The sequence below is a fragment of the Dromiciops gliroides genome, chromosome 1, assembly GCF_019393635.1.
Source record: "Dromiciops gliroides isolate mDroGli1 chromosome 1, mDroGli1.pri, whole genome shotgun sequence".
NCBI lineage: Eukaryota > Metazoa > Chordata > Mammalia > Microbiotheria > Microbiotheriidae > Dromiciops > Dromiciops gliroides.
Window position 1 is genome coordinate 172,516,033 of NC_057861.1, and position 21,209 is coordinate 172,537,241.

The window sequence follows — 21,209 nt, forward strand, 5'->3', positions numbered from 1 at the left end:
CACTCTTTCCAACATCCCTTGGTGTTCTTGACTTTGAGAATAGGTCCAGACAGTATGCCTATCTTCCAAGGACTAGCCTATCTAAATTAAAAAATGTTTGTCATCATATCAGATGAATGGCCATGAAATTATAAAAAAAATTGTCACAACAACTCATGAAACCATCTATTAAGGTATGGTAATAATCTGTGTAAGGGGAGGGAGTGTCTGCACCAATGAAATCATGGATCACAAAAGTATTTGCAATCATCACTTGCAAGATATACGGTCATGCTCTCAAACTGAAATCAGTTTGGTTGGACTTTGGATTATTCCTCAGAAGTCCTCATTTTCATATCCAAAGAGCTGATCTACTTGATCCGAATAATTGTTTCCAGGGATCAGCCCACATCGATACACATCCCAAGCATCTGCTCGTTCTCCCTTGGTTGGCATTGATTCCTCAATGTATGCCAAAGTGGATTTGCTCTCTTGACAGTCATTCTGAATCTTGATGTCTGGACAGATGGTCCTCGGAGTGCAATCTGACATATGACTATAGCTCTGAAGGTTTTTCATGTCATATACATTGTTGCTGTACTTCACCACTGGTGATTTATAGGCCTGATAGGATACTTTAGTGGTGGTGGTGATCACTGTCTGTAGAGCTGGTGCTGCTGGTGAGGCATTCCCTAGGTACCTGCAGGAATACTCTGAATTATAATAAGGGTGAGTGGCAGGGGCCTGGAACTGTCCATGGTCATTCCTCTCCCCACAGCCAGTTTTCCCAAGAGTTGCTTTCCTCCCGTGATGTTTACTGTTGACATCTAAGTTCTGATCATGGCTACTAAGTGAATTGATGCTATATTGTGGTCCACTGAGATGAGTCCAGTCTGTGTCACTGTGTTTTTTACTGGAATCTCTGTAGAGGTTGGGATATGGGCTAGAGTTTATGCAACTGGGGACTGTGAATTCATAGCCACAAGTTGGTATAGGCACATAGATTCTAGGATTCGGACATTTCTGGATGGGGGGAATTATGTCTTCTTGAAAGCAGGCTGAGTCATAGGTAGCTTTGTAAGGATCAGATTTTTGGAAGGAAGAACAAGGCTGAGATGGAATAGGAAAGCTGGGGTTTGTAAATATGCTGAACCCTTCTAGGCTTTCTGAACTGGACAAAGTATTTATGAAATGACTGCTGGTGTCTTGATACTGTTCAATCTGAAAAATGAAGCCATAACAGATGAAGAATTAGATGATTTGTATATTTATGTAATTAGGAAAAATAGCAAAGGATTGCAAGAATAACCTAACTGGAGGAAAAGCATTATGAAATGAATAATGTATCTTTCAGATAGGTTAGGATGCAAAGCCTCATTATCCTCTATGTTAACACTTTCATGGAAATTATACTTTCTTCATTCTATATCAATGATGTTAGCTCCTATAACTTAGAGGAAAACCAGAGACTTCAGAAATTTCACAAGAAGAGCATTTTATAGCAGAAGCTCCAAACAGCTAGTCAGTCAGTCAACAAACATTTATCAAATACTTGCTATATGCTAGACATTGTGTTAAGCACTGGTGATAGTTCAGGAGGGAGACAAGGGCTGGATAGATAACTTTGGAACTCACCTGCCTAGACAGCAAAGGGTATATAGAGTTATTAGCACAGTTCCTGGCACATAGTAAGTGATATATATATGTATATATGCTATTATTATTATTTACTGTTTAAAAATAACTGCACCACTTAAGAACCATTTAAAGGCCTTCATGAAGTAACCCATTTCACCTTATTATGTGATCTTAAGTTAGGCCACTTAATCTCCCTGTGCCTCAGTTTCTTTAACTCTAAATGAGGGAGGCCAAAATAAGTTTCTTTTAAGATCTTTTCCATCATCTAGATCTATAATCTTATCCAATCTTATTTCCTAACTACTACTTAATATACATCATCATCTTCTCACCTCTTACCCCCATCCCAGTCAGGCCAATCCCATTGTCACACATACATAAACAGAGAGTAAAGAGTCCCTCCTTGCTCAGGATATTCCAATCCACACTAAACCTTCTCTTTCCCCAACTTTTGTTTTATTGATCATCAGAACTGCAGAGTTTGGTAGTTAATTGTTTACTGATCGTATTAGTTATTTTATATTTTGTTTCCTCCATTAGGGAGATGAGTTATTTTTTTAAAAGGGGGAAAAAAGAGAAAAAAGGTCCTATGCTTTTGTGTCTTCTCCAGTGCATAGCACAGCAATGAACACAATGCAGGCTGATTATCTGAATCTGAACTAAACTGTGGGGAAATAACTCCTCAGACCTCTGTGATGAGATAATTAAAAACAACTAAAGTTCCATTTCCATTGGTGCTACATGATTTTTATCTAGTCCTCAGGTTAATGCTAAGATGTAACATACATGTGTGGGAAGGAGGTAGTTTTCTTCATATTGTAACAGAAGTGTATGGGAAGAGCAGAGAAAAGAGATTGATTATACAGTACAAATATGGATAGGAGATTGCCTGTATGTATCATAGGGAAGAATGACATTGTCCATCCTAGGTGACCTCTGAGGTACAATAATGGGTAATATGGTTCTCCCTACTATGATGACTGTATCAGGTCATATGGGATAATTATGTTTCTTAGATCCATCATTTAAATGGTAGCTCTCTAAATTACCCTGTAACCCTGACCCTCCATGGATTAGAGTAGAAAGCAGAACCAATCCTTAGGTTAATAAATTAACATTCCTGGCATGCAAGGCATTATACTAAACATAAAAAGAAAAGGAAACCATAGGTTGTTATATAGCTTGAGGGTAAGTGTGGCCACTAGGAAGAATATTGAGTGAAAGGGGGTGCTAGCAGGGAACTCAGTTGGAGTTGGGAGTGTGCGTGTGTAGGTGTGAGTAGGGTGGGCTAGGTTGGTATTTGCCCTTTTCTCAGAATTATCCCAATGGCTTCTGTGCTTACTACACCTGTTTAATTCAGAGGATCATTAGATTAGGGCTGGAAGAGAACTAAGAGATCATCTAGTCTAAACTCCCTCATTTTACAGATGAGGAGACTGAATACTAGTGACATGTCCAAAATCACACAAGTAGTAAGTGAGAAGCAGGATTTGAACACAGATTTTACAGGTAAGCAAACTGAGACCTATAGAAGCTGAGTCATTTGCAAAAGGCCACAGAGCAGAGCAAAGATTTAAACCCAGGTCCCTTGACTCCCATTCCAACACAATGTTTGTGCCATTGTTCATAGCAACACTAGGCACATCATGAACCTGTCCTCCCAAAAACAGGTTTCCTGGAATGAATTGCCAGGAAATTTTTGTGTAGTCCTTAAGTCAGTAACTTGAAAGAATCCCTACAGAGTATAATATTTAGCTTATTTTTGTGTTAACATTTAAAAAAGAAAGTACTCTCAAATTCTCTTCCCCTTATTTTTCCTTGCCTCAATGATTCAATCAACAATCATTAATTTAGCAACTATTATTTTCCAGGCACTATAAAATATGCTGGGGGTTGAAAGGCCAAAGTTAAACAGTCTCTGCCTTCAAGGAGCTTACATTCTATACAGGGAAACAATATGCATATAAATAAATAATAGAACCTTACCGACCTCTTAGGGTTCTAGTGAGTATGACATGGAAAAACATAGGAGCTCATTAAGGAGAGGAACAGGAGTTTGGGTTTTTTTTTGTCCAGGATGTCCCCATACCATAGATTCTTTTTTTTTTTTTTTTTGCTGGGCAATGGGGATTAAGTGACTTTCCCAGGGTCGCACAGCTGGTGTCAAGTGTCTGAGACCGGATTTGAACTCAGGTACTCCTGAATCCAGGGCCAGTGCTCTATCCACTGCACCATCCAGCTGCCCCTTAAATTTTATTTATTTATTTTTTTAGTAAGGCAATTGGGGTTAAGTGACTTGCCCAGGGTCACACAGCTAGTAAGTGTTAAGTGTCTGAGGCCGGATTTGAATTCAGGTACTCCTGAATCCAGGGCCGGTGCTCTATCCACTGTGCTATCTAGCTGCCCCTACCATAGATTCTTAATACATTCTCTCAATGAATAAGTAAGCAAATTTGCACCTTTTGTTTTGTTTTGTTTTTTGTAGAGCAATGAGGGTTAAGTGACTTGCCCAGTGTCTCACAGCTAGTTAAGTGTCAAGTGTCTGAGGCTGGATTTGAACTCAGGTCCTTCTGAATCCAAGGCCAGTGCTTTACCCACTGTGCCACCTAGCTGCCCCAAATTTGCACCTTTTAAAGTACCAAACAAATGTAAGGTAATACCTGTGACTCTATGTTCCTCTTTTTTTGAGCCTGGTGAGATGATACTTGTCTCTTGATAGCACTTCTTCTTGCTTCTGTCTCTGATTTACTTTCTGGTCTTGGATGATCATGAACTCCCTTGGCCTGGATCAGTTCAAACCATTAATCATGCTTGTGTTTACCTAAGCATAGACAGGATGCTAAACAATTTCAAGAATCCTAACTTTTTAAAGAACAACCATTTAGTATAATAGTTTATGAGGTACTATATATAAATGCTTTCTGTTTACCAGTGTAGCTGTGTTGTTGTGTGGCTATGTTGAGCAACATTCTCCACATGAACTATATTAGATGTATTTAAAATATCATTTAGGGCTATTTAGGTCTGACATAAAGAAGGGAGGAAAGAAAGGAATGAGTATTTATATAGAGCCCACTATATATCGTACACTTTCCAAATAGGATTTCAATTGATTCTCACAACAATGCTGGAAGAAAGATGCTTTTATTATCTTCATTTTACATTTGAGGAAACTGAGGTAAACAAAGTTTAAGTAATTTTCTCAGGGTTACATGGCTACTGTCTGAGTTTGGGTTTGAACTTAGGTCCTCCTGACACCAGGTCCAATACTTTATCCACTGTGCTACCTAACACACTACACTAAGAAACTGGAGATTTGGATTCTAATTCCTCCTTTCCTTTCCTTTTGGTCATTAACTAGCTGTGTGACTTTGAGAAGGAAATTTAACCTCTCTGGGTCTCAATAATCTCACTCATCAAATAGAGGATAATACCCTACCTCATGGAAGGCCAGTACTTAAACAATCAATACCTTTGGGTATATTTGGTGTTCAAATTTATCATGGCAAACAATTTCTTACACTTAGTGTGGTACTACCTTTGTGGCCTTGGAAAAATAATTTCACTTCCCTGGGCCTCAGTTTCCTCACCTATAAGATGAGGGGGTTGGACTAGACAGCTTCTGAAGGCACTTCCCATTCTGGACCTACCATCCTATATAGAATTGTTCTAAAACCTTAACACAAAACAGATGTGTCTTACCTGGAAAAATATTGCCTTGCCATCGAGTCTCCAGAAGTTGGTAACTGGGTAGCCACTGTGACCTCGGCAAGGTATCAACTCTAAAGCTGAATTACAATTGGGACATGCTTTTTCTGCAGGATCAAGGGAAGATATTAGTGGGTTTCTCTACAATCAAAACACTACCACCACAAACTCTTCCAACTGATAGAAAGATAATAGTTATGCTTCAAAATTCAGTTTGTTACCTTAGATCACTTGACCAATGACCAAGCTAATTCATTCCATCTCAATAGCTTAACACACCAGAATATCTCACCACACCTTTTTTTTTGTTTTTGTTTTTGTTTTTTGTGGCTCAATGGTCACAAATTTCCATGTTTCTTTAAAGAGTCTGCCCACCTAATTAGCTAAGATACAAGCATAAGAAAAGAACCAGAGAATCTGGGCTTAGTCAAGTCAATATCTCAATTTGTGAGGCTTCATTCTTCCTCTGTCTTGGTCATTTCTCCCTCCTATTCGCCTCTGTGTAGCCCATACCCAGATTTTACTAACTCCACAATTTTCCATCTTGTTCCCTGGGGAAACCTGAAGCTAAGGTACGAAATGATTGAGCTATTTAAACAAAGGACAGGACATCCTTCATGGCTTCTGGAAATCTGTCTTTCTAGTCACTTACACAGTGTAATTTGAGTACTGTTCCTTCCCTCACCTCATAACATCCCTTTCAACTGCCTTTCAGAACTGAAGATTCTTTTCTTTGGGGTGAGGCGTGGGGATAGTATCTCTAGGAGTGCCTTGTTAAAATATCAACAGTTGGGGCATTAATGAAGACAGCATGCTGCACTAATGGAGGTAGCATGCTGTAGGGGGAAGAACACTGGACCAGAAGACATGGCTTCCAGTCATGGTCCTGCCATTGCTGTGTGATGCTGAACAAGTCATTTAGCTCTCTGGACCCTGTTTTCCTCATCTATAGAATATCGGGCTATGTAATCTCTCAGCTCTAAAATTCCACAGCTTTGATGTCTGCTGTCTTTAACCTCAGCTTGAGTGCTGACTCCCATGTTTGGGCTACAGTAGGGTATGTGGGACTGCTTATAACAACCACCTCACTTCTTATCCCATTCCACACTTGGGTGAAGACTTCTTTTGGGTAGAATTCCCACTTCTGAGAAGATAGTCGAAAGCACCTCTGAATACAGTGGGGTTGTGCCAGTAATAAAAGGAAGAATAGAAGTGAGACCTCATTTTAAAAAGAGCATTATTCTGAAATCAGTCTTTCTCCATGATGGTGAAAAGGAAAATGGGATGATATATTTAGCCCTCAGATAAATGGTCACTTACTATTTTATAAAATCATGAACATGGGAAGACTTGGCTGATATTGGGTAAAACTGTGAAGCAGGTGAAGTTTGCCTTGGGTGCGCTCTAACTTAAGAGGGTCTCTCTCTCTCTCTCTTTTGATCCCCCTGTTTCTCCAAAAGCAACATTCTCACAAGGGAAGAGATGCCCTCTTTTGTTGGCAGACACTCAAGGCAAATTTTATCTGGTCCACAGTTTTACCTAATGCCAGCCATGTCTTCCTATGTTCATGATTTCATAAAATAATAAGCGAACATTTATTTAAGGGCTTAAAAACTTAAAATATCACCCCACTTCCTTCTTACCACCATGGAAAAATAGTGATTTCAGAATAATACTGTTTTTACAATGAAATCCCACTTGAAATCCTCCTGTGAGATCTATAGTAAGTCACTTAACTCCTGAGCCTAAGTTTCCTTATCTGTTAAATAAGGAGGTTAGATAAAATGATGTCTAAGGCCCCTTCAAGTTCTAATATTATGTGACTCTGAATCATCTCTCCCCCTGCTCCACACCCCAGCTCCATATTACTTTGCTGCTTCTGTCGGGCCTTGTCACAGATGGCAGGCCGAAGTTGCAGCCTCGAGCCATCTGGTAGGTAACAGCTCCGTGCACACACCACCACACCAAGGCAAGACTTCTTGAGGATCAGGCAATTGTGGTTGTTGGTGTTCCGCATGGCCCAGCCACTGAGATGTCGCTGAGCATTCTTCTCGTCTCCTCTATAGATGAAGCGCACATAGCCATCCGGCCATTCTCTGAAGTGGTCAAAGTGTTTGGGCTCCTGAAAGACATGGGGAATGGAGAATGGGAGTTTTGGAATGGAGAAGAGAATGGGGTAGGGAAGATTAGAGAAGGAAGAAAGAGATTGAAAAAGAGAATGCATTAGAAAAAAACAAACTAGAATGAGAAAACTAAGTGTTCAGCCCTCCTTCTACTACATTAAAAAAAAAAAAAGATCAGAATTTACCTCAATGAGAACTAACTCCTTTAAAAGCTAAAAAAGAACCTGGAAAGACTTCTATGAACTGATGCAAAGAGAAGTGAGCAGAATCAGGAGAACATTGTACATAGTAACAATGATCAACTGTAAATGACTTAGTTTTTCTCAGCAATACAATGATTCAAGACAATTCCAAAGGACTCATGATGAAAAATGTTACCCACCTCCATAGAAAGGACTGATGGAGTCTGAATACAGACCAAAACATACTATTTTTTCACTTTCTTTATTTTCCCATGGTGTAGGGTTTGTTTTGTTTTGATTTTTTGGTCTGTATTTTTTCTTCACAACATAACTAATGTGGAAACACGTTTTGCATGATTGCACATGTATAACATATCAAATTGCTTACTGTCTCAGATGGAGGGAAAGAATTTGGGATTCTAATTTTTAAAAAAAAATGAATGTTAAAATTGTTTTTACATGTAATTGGGGAAAATAAAATCTTTTTCTAAAGAAAAAGTATGTAAAAGCCCCAAAAGGAGGTTATTTTGACACAGAATAGAGTACAGTTAACTTACTTATGGATCAGCTAAATCATTGTCTGATGATAATCTCTCAATGATGAAATTAGATATTGGCAAGAATAGTGAGCTCCAGTCCCATCTCAGATACTTATTAGTTATGGGAACTTGGTGAAATCATTTCATCTCTATGATATTTATTTCCCTCTTTTGTAAAGTCCTTCCTACTTTGAAATTCTCCAAAGTTCCTTGCAGTCCTAAAGTTCTATAATTCCAGGAAAAATATTTCCAAGATCACATCAGTGAAGAGTGCTGAACTTAGAGACAGGAAGAGCTATGTTCAAATCCTGCCTTAGATATGTACTAGCTGTGTGCCTCAGAGCAAGTCACTTAATTTATCACAGCCTCAAGTTTCCTCATCTCTAAAATGGGGAACCTACCTCACTGGGTTGTTGGGATGATTATATGACAATATAGGTAAAATTCTTTATAAACTTTAAAACATGATTACTGTATATCAATTGACAGAATTTTACTACAAGATGATTAACATATTTTATTCGATTTTCATTGAAAAGGAATTTAACCTGTAAGCACCTTCACCTCTCTACAATGTTCTTTCTCCAGAGTATAAGACCCATTGGTGAACCAGCTCTAGTCCTAACAGCAACTTTATGAGGAAAATACATTTTACAAAACATAGAATTCCCCCAACTCTTCTCTGCCATTCCTTCCTTACTCCATAGTCATACATTCCTCAGTCAAAAAGGATGACTTGGACAAGTGATAGAGAATCCCCTTACATTGGTGTGTTATAAGTCTGTGGGAAGAACACTGTATTTCATGTCAAAGGATCTGAGTCTGAATATATTGACAGCTCCTTTTTAGGTGAATGGTCCAAAGCAAGTTATTTAGGATCTCTAAAACTAAAGTTTCCTCATGTATACAATAAAGGAGTCATAAATGTATCTTCTTGATCTAAATATATGTCCAGTGATTCCGCAACCCAGCCTGCAATGTATCCCATGCCTGTCAAATACACTGAAGCACTGGCATGCTCTACAGCAAAATTCACGTGACCAAGAGAGTCCATCTCAAATACCATAAAATATCTAAATAGTGTTGAAAATAGTGTCTTAGAACAAGGGTCTGCAAATTGGAATGTGGACATCCTAAGAGGCGTGCAAGACAATCCAATGGGCTATGAGAAGAAATTATTTGAAGTGAACAGAGTAGCACAACCATGCATCAGGATGGCAGCAGCTTCTGCCTGCCTCTGGGCTCTCCCTCCATTTATCTGTTCCCAATGCTTTCCCAGACTGAGGGCAGTCATTTGACTCATCCCCTAAGCACCTCTTTCCTCTTTATCCTCCATCAATGGCACACACATTACATGCCCTCTGACTCAGTTGCACACACCACCTCTATTGGGGGGCATACTGGGGGCCTGGAGAGGGTTGAATTAGACATACTTTCCAGACCTAGAGGTGGGGAAAAACACAAAAAGAATGTTAAACCTTACTTCCTTGGGAGCAGATACCATTTGGGGGCTTTCTCTCAAGAGAAGATGCTTGGGAAGTATGCAACACAAGTCCAGACAGACAGGAGGTACATTTATAGAATCACAAGGTGTGAAGGTGCCCTCCAAGGGCTTGGGTGGATTACCGCTTCCAGATAATGTAAGGTCTTTGAGGATAGAGGTAGTTTTTCATTTCTTTTCTCTTCTTTTTCTTTTTTAAAAATGACAAAAGAATTTTATTATTTTCCAGTTATATGTAGAGATAGTTTTCAACATTTGTTTTTATAAGATTTCTAGTTCCAAATTTTTCTCCCTCCCTCCCTTCCCTCCCCCCTCCCCAAGACAGCAAGCAATCTGATATAGGTTATATATGTACAATCACATTAAACATATTTCTGCATTAGTCATGTTGTAAAAGAAGAATTAGAACAAAAGGGAAAAACCTCAAAAAAAGAAAAAATAAGTAGAAACATTATGGTTCAATCTGGATCCAGATTCCACAGTTCTTTTTTCTGGATGTGGAGAACATTTTCCATCATGAGTCCTTTGGAATTATCTTGGATCAACAAGAGCTAAGTCTATCACAGTTGATCATCACACAATGTTGTTGATACTGTGTACAATGTTCTGGTTCTGCTCATTTCACTCAAAATCAATTCATGTGAGTCTTTCCAGGTTTGTCTGAAATCTGCCTGCTTATCATTTCATACGGAACAATAATATCCCATTACATTCATATACCACAACTTTTTTAGCCATTCCCCAGTTGATGGGCATCTCCTTAATTTCCAATTCTTTGCCACCACAAAAAGAGCAGCTAAAAAGATTTTTGTACATGTGGGTCCTTTTCCCTTTTTAATGATCTCTTTGGGATATAGACCTAATAGTGGTATTGCTGGGTCAAAGGGTATGCACAGCTTTATAGCCCTGTGGATATAATTCCAAATTGCTCCCCAGAATGGTTGGATCAGTTTACAACTCCACCAACAATGCATTGGTGTCTCATTTTTTCCCACAGCTTTTCCAACATTTATTGCTTTCCTTTTTTGTCATATTAGCCAATCTGATAGGTGTGAGGTGGTACATCAGAGTTGTATTAATTTGCATTTGCATAATGATTTAGAGCATTTTTCATACGAAAATAGATAGCTTTGATTTCTTCATCTGAAAATTGCCTGTTCATATTCTTTGACCATTTCTCAATTGGAGAATGACTTATATTCTTATGAATTTAATTTAGTTCCCTATTTATTTTTGAAATAAGGCCTTTATCAGAAACACTGACTGTGAAGGTTTTTCATTTTCAATCTTTATATTCCTAGCTCCTAGAACAATGTCTTGCATGTAGCAGGCATTTCATAAGAATTTACATCAGAGTACCATGTAAATTATAAGTTAAATGAATATCTTTCCTTCCAGTAGGATTAGACCCAATATTTATAAAGTACCACGAAATTCTCAGATGGATATCTAATTTCTCAATATTATGAAAGAAGGAAGAAAACAAGCAGTTACTCAGGTCCTACTATGTGCCAGGAACTGGCCAAAACACTTTATAAATATCTCTCTCATTTGAATCTCACAACAACCCTGGGAGGCAGTTGCTATGATTATCTTCATTTATCAGTTGAGGACACTGAGTCAGAGGCTAAGTATTTTGCTCAGGGTCACACAACTAGTTAATGTCTGAGGCTGAATTTGTCCTAAGGTCTTTCTGTCTCCAGACCCAGAATTTTATCTACTGTACCACCTAGCTGCTTTTATGAATGTCACAAATAACAAGTGAAATGGTAACATTAAAAGAACATAATAATACTTTGGTATTATTATGATAATAATAATGTAGAATCAATGAATTTCCAAATTCTAGCATTAAAAGGGACCTTAAATAAAGATGGGAATTCACTCTTAAGTCACATGAATAGTTGCAAATTAATGATGTCTCATTAGGGTGAGAAGCACTGATTAAGAATTCTGAAAAGGATCTTTTTTTCCAACACCCATAGAGAATCAGCCAAAATATATAAGACCAAGAGTCATTCCCCAACAGTTCAAAACATGAATAAACAATTCTCCTAAGAATTGAAAATTATTGTCAACATGTGAAAGACTGCTCCAAATCATTAAAAGAAATGATTTTTTTTTAAAGTCTGAGGTTTTACCTTATACTTGGCAAACTGGCAAAGATGACAAAGGGTGGGAATAATATGGGAGGACTTGTGGGAAGAGTGGCACCTATTATAGTGTTTATGGAGCTCTGAACTTGTGTAACATTTCTGGAAAGCAATTTAGAATTATGCTTTTTAAAAGTAACTAAAATATCTTCATGGAGCTCAAAGACAGAAAGGTCCCATGTATTCTAAAATATCCATATCAGTACTTTGTGGGGAGGCAGAGAACTAGAACCCACTGCTTGGTAAATAGGTAAATAAACTGTAGTACAAGAATGCAATGGAATTCTACCATGCTATAAGAAATGGTGAATATGAAGAATTCAAAGGCACATAGGAAGTCTTTGGCAGCTAGGTGTTGCAGTAGATAAAATCCTGGCCCTAGAGTCAAGAAGATGTAAGTTCAAATCCAGCCTCAAATATATACTGAACTGTGACCCTGGGAATATCACTTAATGTCTGTTTGCCTCAGTTTTCTTACACGGAAAGTAGGAGTAATAAATAGAACCTACCTCCCAGGGCTGCTGTGTGGATAAAGTGAAATAATATTTGTGTAACACTTTGCAAATTTTAATGCATATATAAATGCTTATAGTAGTAATGATAACAATAATCATAAATGCAGAAGGAAGTTAACAGAACCAGAAAAATAAAAACAATGTAAACAGAAATAACAATAAAATGAAACTGAATGTTATATCATAATAATGAAGCTTGACAAGGCATTCCCAGTAAATGAAAAAATATATTTTTCCCTCCCTATCTCCCTGTTTCTGGTGGAGGGCTATGAATTGGGTGTACAGCTTGTTAGTTTTGGTGAACTGCTTTTTTGTTGCTTCTTTGTTTTTATATCTTTGTTTCAAGGGAAAGTTTTTTGAGTAGGGGAGGGGAAGAAGCACATTGGAAAATGAATGCGATGTTTAAAAGGATCAATAAAACATTAAGAAAATTAATGTTGTCATTAAGGAAAATTAAACCAGAAAGATACCCTGAAAACTTTGATAATAAGCCTCATATATTATAATGCATTAGTCATCGAATGATGTTTGGATTATCAAGAAACATGTCGTGCCCTGGAGTCAGGAGTACCTGAGTTCAAATCCAGCCTCAGACACTTAACACTTACTAGCTGTGTGACCTTGGGCAAGTCACTTAACCCCAATTGCCTCACTAAAAAAAAAAAAAAAGAAAAGAAAAGAAAATGAATCAAAAAAAAAAAAGAAACATGTCGTAGTGGTCTTTTACCAAAAGTTTTTTAATATATAAATATGTTTATTTATATCCCTTGCATATATTCTCTTCATTACCATCCCTTTTCCACTCAAAATTTAGTCTGTCTTTACTAAAACTGTGTTTTAAACACTCTCCCACCCCCACTGCCTCCCCTGATAAATTGAGCCAACCCTCTTATTTTACAAATGAGGAAAATGAAGTCCATAGAGATTAAATGCCTTGCCTGAGACCCCTGCTCGTCTCATTTGCGACTTCAGCAGTAAGTGGTAGAGATCAGTCAAATCCAGTCTTTCTTATTCCAAATCTAAGACTTTAACCACTATAACATACCATTTGATAGATGCCACTAAATCTTCCTCTAAAACCATGGATACTGGCCTATGACTAAGTTAAAAGAAAACCCCAAATGAAATACAACCAATGTGTGGTTAAATTTCATTATGAAGCAACAATGACAGTCTAAAAAGAACCATGATAGGCTTAATTTAAAATGCTTTCTTATTTGAGGAAGGAAATAATAATTTTCATTCTTCCCCCCACCCCACCCCAAGAATACTTTCTCTATAAGGGCCATGTAAGGGAACAGAACCAATACTGTTTTACTATAGGAAAGAAGTGATTGTGGTCAATGATGTCCTATCTCCTAAGGGAAGAAAGGGGTTCTATTTAGCTTTTTAAAAATTCCTTTTTTCCTTCCTTTGAGGGTACCACAATATCTTTACTAATAATAGATAAAAGATTGGGGGCAGCTAGGTGGTGTAGTGGATAGAGCACCAGCCCTGGAGTCAGGAGTACCTGAGTTCAAATCTGGCCTCAAACACTTAACACTTACTAGCTGTGTGACCCTGGGCAAGTCACTTAACCCCAACTGCCTCACTAAAAATGACTACCATCTTAAGAACTGTACAAGGTTTAATGGTATCTTAGTCTTTCCCTCAATCCAAGAGAATATAAACTCCCCAAAGCCAGGAACTTTTTCATTTTTGTTTTTGTATCCACACACCTAGAGAAGTGCCTTGTAAATATTAGGTAATTATCATAGGTTCACAGATCTAGAAGTGAAAGGTACCTCAGGGGTCAGCTAGTCCAACCCTTTCATTTTACAGATGAATACAGGATGGTCTCAGGTAACACAAGAGGCAGGTTTCAGAGGCAACATTTGAATACAGGTATTCTGACTCCAGAGTCAGTGTTCTTTTCCCTGTATAATGATGCCTCCAATAAGAAATATTTATTTAACTGAATTTTCTAGTGAAGTTTTTGAAACCAAATCTTGTACTGGATGTGCTGAAGGGAAAAATGCACTCTGTACCCTAGCCAGGGAGTGACCAGTCAGTTTTCCTTGGGATTCAGGGTTTGTTTGATGGCAATAGGATAGATAGAAAAGAAGCCACTGTGGGTGGCAGCTTTGTGGTTTGGTGGCAGAAAACTAATTTGGCCCTTCCAGGGACATTTCTTCACACAACCAAATGGATAATATGTTCAAAGTCCCAAACTGCAAAAGCATTTCAGAAGTGGGATTCATTTTCTCTATACAGAACTCTCCCTTTTAAAAATCCAAATCTCATTACAACTTAGTGACATTTTTGTATCTCTGGAAATATTACATCTATTCTCTAGCTGGGAAATAGAAGGAAAGAAATATCTCATCCGTATATAGTACTTACTGTGTCAGGCACTGTGCTAAGCACTTTACTGTTATTTCATTTGACCACAGGAGTTCTCCTTTTCACCCAAAGAGAGAACCAATTCTATTTATTCATTTAAGAACTTATTCTATTTTTGATGGCTATCAACATTAAACCCTTTCATAGGATTTGGAGTTTGAAGAAACCTTAGAGATGATCTACCCCAATCTCTTAAATTAAAAAATGATGAAACTGAAGACCAGGGAGTTCCTGTGATCACATACGTAGTCAATAGCAGAACTAGGATTTGAAGCTGAATCTTTTGACCCTAAGCTCTATACTTTGCAACACCCCATGGATTTAGTACAGTAAAAAATTCAATATTTTAGGATTATAATTACACACCAATTTAGCGAAAGAGTCAGGGCCCTTAGATCTCTTGTCTCCCAAATCAATATTCTTTTCCTTGTCTCACATATTCTATGAAGTGGTGAACTCGGGGTTCTCTGGGCATCAGCTTCCTTACCTCAACAAATGAAACTATTAGATTAACTAAATTCTTCATCTTATGATCGCCTATAAACACTAGGTCTCTTGACTACAAGCTTTCGACTCAACTAAACAAAGCTGCCTCACACTCTCCTAAGATGTAGTTACTTTCTGAATATAAAGAATTCATTTCCATTTAGTCCAGTGTCTCCATTTTACTGATTGGAAACATTTTCATAGACTTTTTAAGTATTACATAAGGAAGTCAGTCAAATTGCTTTATAATTATACCTAATTTTATTTTTGCAAGGCACAAAGGGTTAAGTGACCTGCCCAGGGTCACACAGCTAGTAAATGTCAAGTGTCTGAGGTGGGGATCTGAACTCAGGTCCTCCTGAATCCAGGGCCAGCGCTTTATCCACTGTACCAACCAGCTGCCCCGATACCTAATTTTTAAAAACCCAAAATGGAATTACTTAGTCTAATTACTTACCTTATTTACTAGTTTTGAATTCTGCTGATTTTTGGTCAGTTCAAGAATCAATCAATAAATCAGTAAGAATTTATTAAGTGCCTAGTACTATAGTAAATGCTGAGGATATGAAGACCAAAAAGCAAAATAGAAACAAGAAGCCCTGCCCTCAAGGAACTTAGTTTAGAAAACAAAATGGTTGAGGGCAACTAGGTGTTGCAGTTAGCTAAGGCACTGACCCTGGATTCAGGAGGACCTGAGTTCAAATCCAACCTCAGGCACTTGACACTTACTAGCTGTGTGACCCTGGACAAGTCACTTAACCCTCATTGCCCTGCAAAAAAAGAAATGAAAAGAAAAGGAAAAGAAAAGAAAACAACATGGTCTCTTCCTAAATTAAAATCCACCCTCCAAGGAGGCAGATTTGCCATGATTGTGTATATAAAAAAGAATTATATTTAGGCTTAGAGGACAGTTTGAATAATAGAGCAACAAAAATGGTTTGAACTTTGCCAGCATTACTGGAGGAGGCTTCCTATTGTGACTCCAACTCTCCTTCCAATGCAAAGACTGGCAAATTTGAATAAAAAGTAGTCACATTATTTCAGTCACACCTCATGTTTTTACTTAGAAGTAATAACATGTAAGTCATATGAAACAAACTTTAAAAATTTCCTGTTCATTTCAAGAAAGGCACAAGGTTTCTTTTTCTAAGAGTAACCTTATTAAATGAAAATTATGGCTCAAGCTTCAGGGAGAAGTTTTTGGGAAAATCAGGATATGGAGATCAGAAATGCTCCTGTTTCAATTTGATCACTTCAAAATTGCATGGAAAAGTCAAATTTCTGAAAGTTGACCTGTTGACTGCACGGAAGGCACAATCTCTATCTACACTGCTAGAGAGTGAGGGGCTTATTTCTGAAAAATAGGAAGTTGGACCTAAATTTGGGGCCATTACTCCAATAAAGTGTTTCAGTGCTATCTATGCAAAGTAAAACTAAATAGTTGGAAGGAAGGAAGGGAAAAAAGAAAGAAAAAAGGAAGAAATAGAAATATACCTGTCTGCCTCAATAGACCTCTTCAACACACTTCTCACTTACTTGAGGCATTTTGGGATCATTGATGTCCCAGTTGAGTTTCATCCCATAGGAGCACGTGCAGTCGACCTCCTCAAAGGCATCCGTTGCCATTTTTTGACGTTCTTTTTCTTTGCTTTCTTTACTCTTTCTTGCCCCAAGGGTGTGGGAGAAGCCCCGCCCCCCCAAGTCCCCGAACCTGAGATTCGAAAAAATTTTTTAAAACTTCAAACTGAGAGGAAAGTTAGTTTTCCCTTTAAAATAAAAAGAGCTAAATTTTAGAAATTAAGGTGACCAGTGAGGGAGGGAAGAGAAAAAGCATCTCCTATGGAGAGGAAGAACAGCCTGGGGAGACTTTGAGCTGTGTGCCAGTCCAGGACTTTGGTGCTGAAGAGAACAGGTTACAAGGATGAAAGGCAGCGTGCACACTTCACCACCAGCTGTCAGAGGCTCCTCCTTGCTTTATGTAGACTGAGAAGGGAGGGCAGTTTCTTCTCCCCGCCTTTCCTATGCCCAAAGTCCTGTCACTCCAGGATTGCAGTAGACAGACCGCGGAACCTCGCAAACTCTGAGAGACTGGTGGGAGCCGGGACTTTGCAATGATCTAATTCAACCTACTTTCTTCCAGAAAGGGAAACACGTCCGGAGCTGAGAATGATTTGTCCACAGGCGAATTGATACAGAAATTAGTATTAAACCCAGGTCAGCTGGCAGCCAGGTCCAAGGAGCTTTCTTGTGCAACACCTTGGGTGTCTCTGCAGCCATCACCTGATTTTATGAGCTTGCATTTTCGCTCCGCCAGGGTTTTTGGCTAGCACTTACTTCTAGGGCCTCACTTTCTTTCGCAGACTGACGGAGAGAAGCAGCCAAGCCCCTGTAAGCTCACCCGTCCACAAACTCTCTAGTAGAGTGCATACTGGTCTTTAATTCCATAAAAGAGAATGTCCTATAGCACAGTGGCCTCCACTTTCATTCTCCAAAGTTGTTCATTCGTTTTGAGCGTTTTCCGGTGCAAAGCATCCTCTTTCTACAAGTTTCTTTGAGCCCATCATTTTCTGGTCCTCCTGTTAATTCTCCCGTGTATCCAAACTCAATCTCACCTAAACACACCTGGGATTCTTTGAAATGGATAAACTATCAAAGCGTTCCCCCTAGATCTGAGGTGCTTGTGGTGGTATAGCTCGGGATTGGGGAGGTGTGGTCGGGGGCTCTGTATTCCTTCTAAAACGGATAGGCAAATGAAGTCTCGGTTCCTTGGAAAGACTAGATTGGTTTTATTGAATTGCTTCTGCGCCTTCCCTATTTCCCAACTCAGGATCTGGAGTGCCTTTTTCTATTTCCTCAAGCAGGATCTTGAATCTGGGGAAGGCTGTTTGGTGGAAGGAGGTGGTGGAGATCAGGGTTGTTATGAAACTGAATGGGCCCGGCACTGCGGAATGTGGAAGGATGGGCTCTCAGAATTCCGGCTGAGTGGGTGGAATTGGGGGACTGGGGATCAACCCTTGTGGATTGAGGGGAAGTCAGAAGTGAAAGCACACGAGACCATTTAGGATGTTAAGAAAAATAAAGCAACCAAAGTCCCAGAGTACCGAACTTTGAAAACTGCAGAATGAATGTAAGTTCCTTGAGGATGGTAGCGACTGTTTAATTTTTAACCTTAGTATCCTCAGAACCTAACACTGTTCTTTGCACAAAGTAGGTGTTTAATTGTTGATGTGCACGAACACTGAGACCTCAGGGGTGTTGAGGATTGAGAATCACGGACGCTTCTGAAGATAGCTTTACATAGCTTCTGAAGTCCTCTAAGGTTTGGTCCTACTCCGACATTGTGATGAGCAAAAACTCTTCCAACCTGTTATATAGACTCCCACTCGCGACCCCTTTTCACCCGAGAAATTTTCCGTGACCCCGGGGATATAGGTATATAAAATATGAATATGTAACTTTACTGTTGCCAAATTTTACGCCACCCCCACATTCAGTTATGACCCTATGTGGGTCGAGACCCACAGTTTAAGAAGTTCTGCTATAGAAACTGGAATGCATCTCTCTCTCTCTCTCTCTCTCTCTCTCTCTCTCTCTCTCTCTCTCTCTCTCTCTCTCTCTCTCTCACACACACACACACACACACACACTTCAGACCCCTGTGCCCACAATCTTTAATTCACTCCTACTCTGTATTAAAGAAGAATCTACTGATTAAGACCTTCATTCCAGATTACATAATTTTGTAAAATGAATATTAGTGAAGAGCCATTAGGGAAAAAAAGGCAACATCTTCTGGCCCAATTATTAATTCTTTCTCTAGAAACTCACTTTGTTAACAAATGACCAAAAATGAAAAGAAGGTAAATAAGCGGTTTGTTGACATTTCTACTTATGTCCTATCCCCTTTTCATATACTCACTTAAGAAACACTTATTAGGCGACTACTATGTGTATAAATAGCTTTTAAACATAGAATTACTGATATTTCATTATGTTGTGCTATTAAAATTATTGTTGAATGTGTGAATATTTGATTATTTGTAAGCTTGTAGTCCCTATAATTTAGGAATAATGAATTGAAATAAAAGCTCTGGGGAAAGAGAATACCTGCAAAATAAATTTATTAGAAAAAGATTGATTTTGTTATGTTGGGATTTTTGTGGACATTGAATTTCCTTAAATTAAAAAAAGAATAAGAATAAAATTAAATGTCAAATTAATAATGAGATAAATATATTTCACCTAGGTGGGTTCTAGGTCCAAACTGAGTATCATAAAGTCAAGAGCATCTGAGTAGGCTCAGTCTGTTCATTTCTGATAGGAAAAAAAAAATCTGTTTTCTCCCCCAATGTGGCACAAAATTACTTCTATATAACAGGCTTCCAAGGAAGCAAAGGAAAATGAAGAGAACAAAATAGGAATAAAGAAAGAGAGAAAGTTAGTAGATTTAACACAATTATCTTTGTTTCCTTATGACTTCTGAAAATGGCAATTAAATCTCTAACTAAATAAGGCGAGTTGTAAATTCATTGTCAGTGTTAAAATAATTGAAATTTTATTCTTCAGCTTTTTTCCACTGGTTTAGAATTACCTTGCTTTATTTTTTCCTATTAGTTTTTTCTTCCATTTTGATGTCCAAATTATAAAAATGTGTATTTTAATCTCCATTTTTTCCTTTGCTTTGGACATAATTTCTATAAAATATAACCCTGATAATTCAACAGGAAAGCAAGAAAACAAGATTTTTAAAAAATATATTGGGCTAAGTTTAGAATATATATATATATACACATATATGTATACACATATATACATATATATGTGGGTATACATGTATGTATGTATGTATAGAAATATGTGAAATATATGTAGAAGATATGAGAGGCAGCATGGTAGGTAAAGGCCTAGACTTGGAGTTAGAAAAACCTGGGTTCAAATCCCATCTCAGACACATAGTGGCTGTGTGAAAAAAGGAAAGTCACTTAATCTCTTAGACTATAAATTCAGATAAGCTATAGGTCTGCACCTATGGAAGGAATTTCCATGCTGGCAGTTATCTATACCCAATGAAATCAAAAGTCATGGGGATGGCAAAATCAAATATATATACCTACACATATTAAATATGGGATCTAGTTAGCAGAGAAATAACAAAATGTATACTCTTGTTTTTTGTGAGGCAGTTGGGGTTAAGTGACTTGCCCAGGGTCACACAGCTAGTAAGTGTCAAGTGTCTGAGGTCAAATTTGAACTGAGGTCCTCCTGACTCCAGGGCCAGTGCTCTATCCACTGTACCACCTAGCTGCCCCCAAAATGTATACCCTGAACCACACATATTTTTTTAATATCTTTTATGTCTCCCAGAAAACATTCCCTAAATTTAACCTAGATATCTCTTGGAAATCTCAAACTCAACATGTCCAAAAAAGAATTGATTATCTTTTCTTTAAACTCTTCCCCTCTCTCTAACTTCTGTAATTCTGTTGAGGGCACCACCATTCTTTCATTTGCCCAGGTTTTACAAACCTCTGTATCATTACCTCTTATCTCTCCCCAACTTGAGTCAATGCCCAAGTCTTGTGGGTTCTGCCTTCTGTCCCATCCTTCCTGGTGGCTCCACTCATCCCAATTGTTTAGACTGTCATCTCTTCCCACCTGGACTATTAACAGTACCCCATTTCCCCACTGATTTCAGTCTCTCTTCTCTCAAATCCATCCTCCACCCAGCATCCTAAGCAATACACTCAAATCACAAAGGTCTGACCTGATTAGTCCATGCCCAAGAAGCTCCATGGTCCCCTCTTGCCTTTAAGATAGAATACAAATGCTGTTTGGCTTTTCAAGCCTCTCACAATCTTGTTCCAGTCTTCTTTTCTAGGTTTATAGCTCCCTCCTCTCCTTCACACAACCTACATTCTGGACAACTCGACCTGCCTGCAGCTTCCCCACACGCTACTGTGACAGGTAACTGTATCTGGTGCCTATAAAGCACTCCCTTCCCCA

General features: G+C 38.4%; 1 protein-coding gene across 1 annotated transcript; it reads right to left on the minus strand.

Annotated features, from left to right (window-relative positions):
- Positions 1-315: 315 nt before the first annotated feature.
- GCM2 (glial cells missing transcription factor 2) lies at positions 316-16,832 on the minus strand. Its single transcript, XM_043980244.1, has 5 exons — positions 16,743-16,832; positions 7,195-7,447; positions 5,320-5,432; positions 4,278-4,400; positions 316-1,200 (listed from the first exon to the last, which is right to left on the minus strand). Exons 1-5 carry the CDS (start codon positions 16,830-16,832, stop codon positions 316-318), a joined length of 1,464 nt encoding a protein of 487 aa, XP_043836179.1.
- Positions 16,833-21,209: the final 4,377 nt, after the last annotated feature.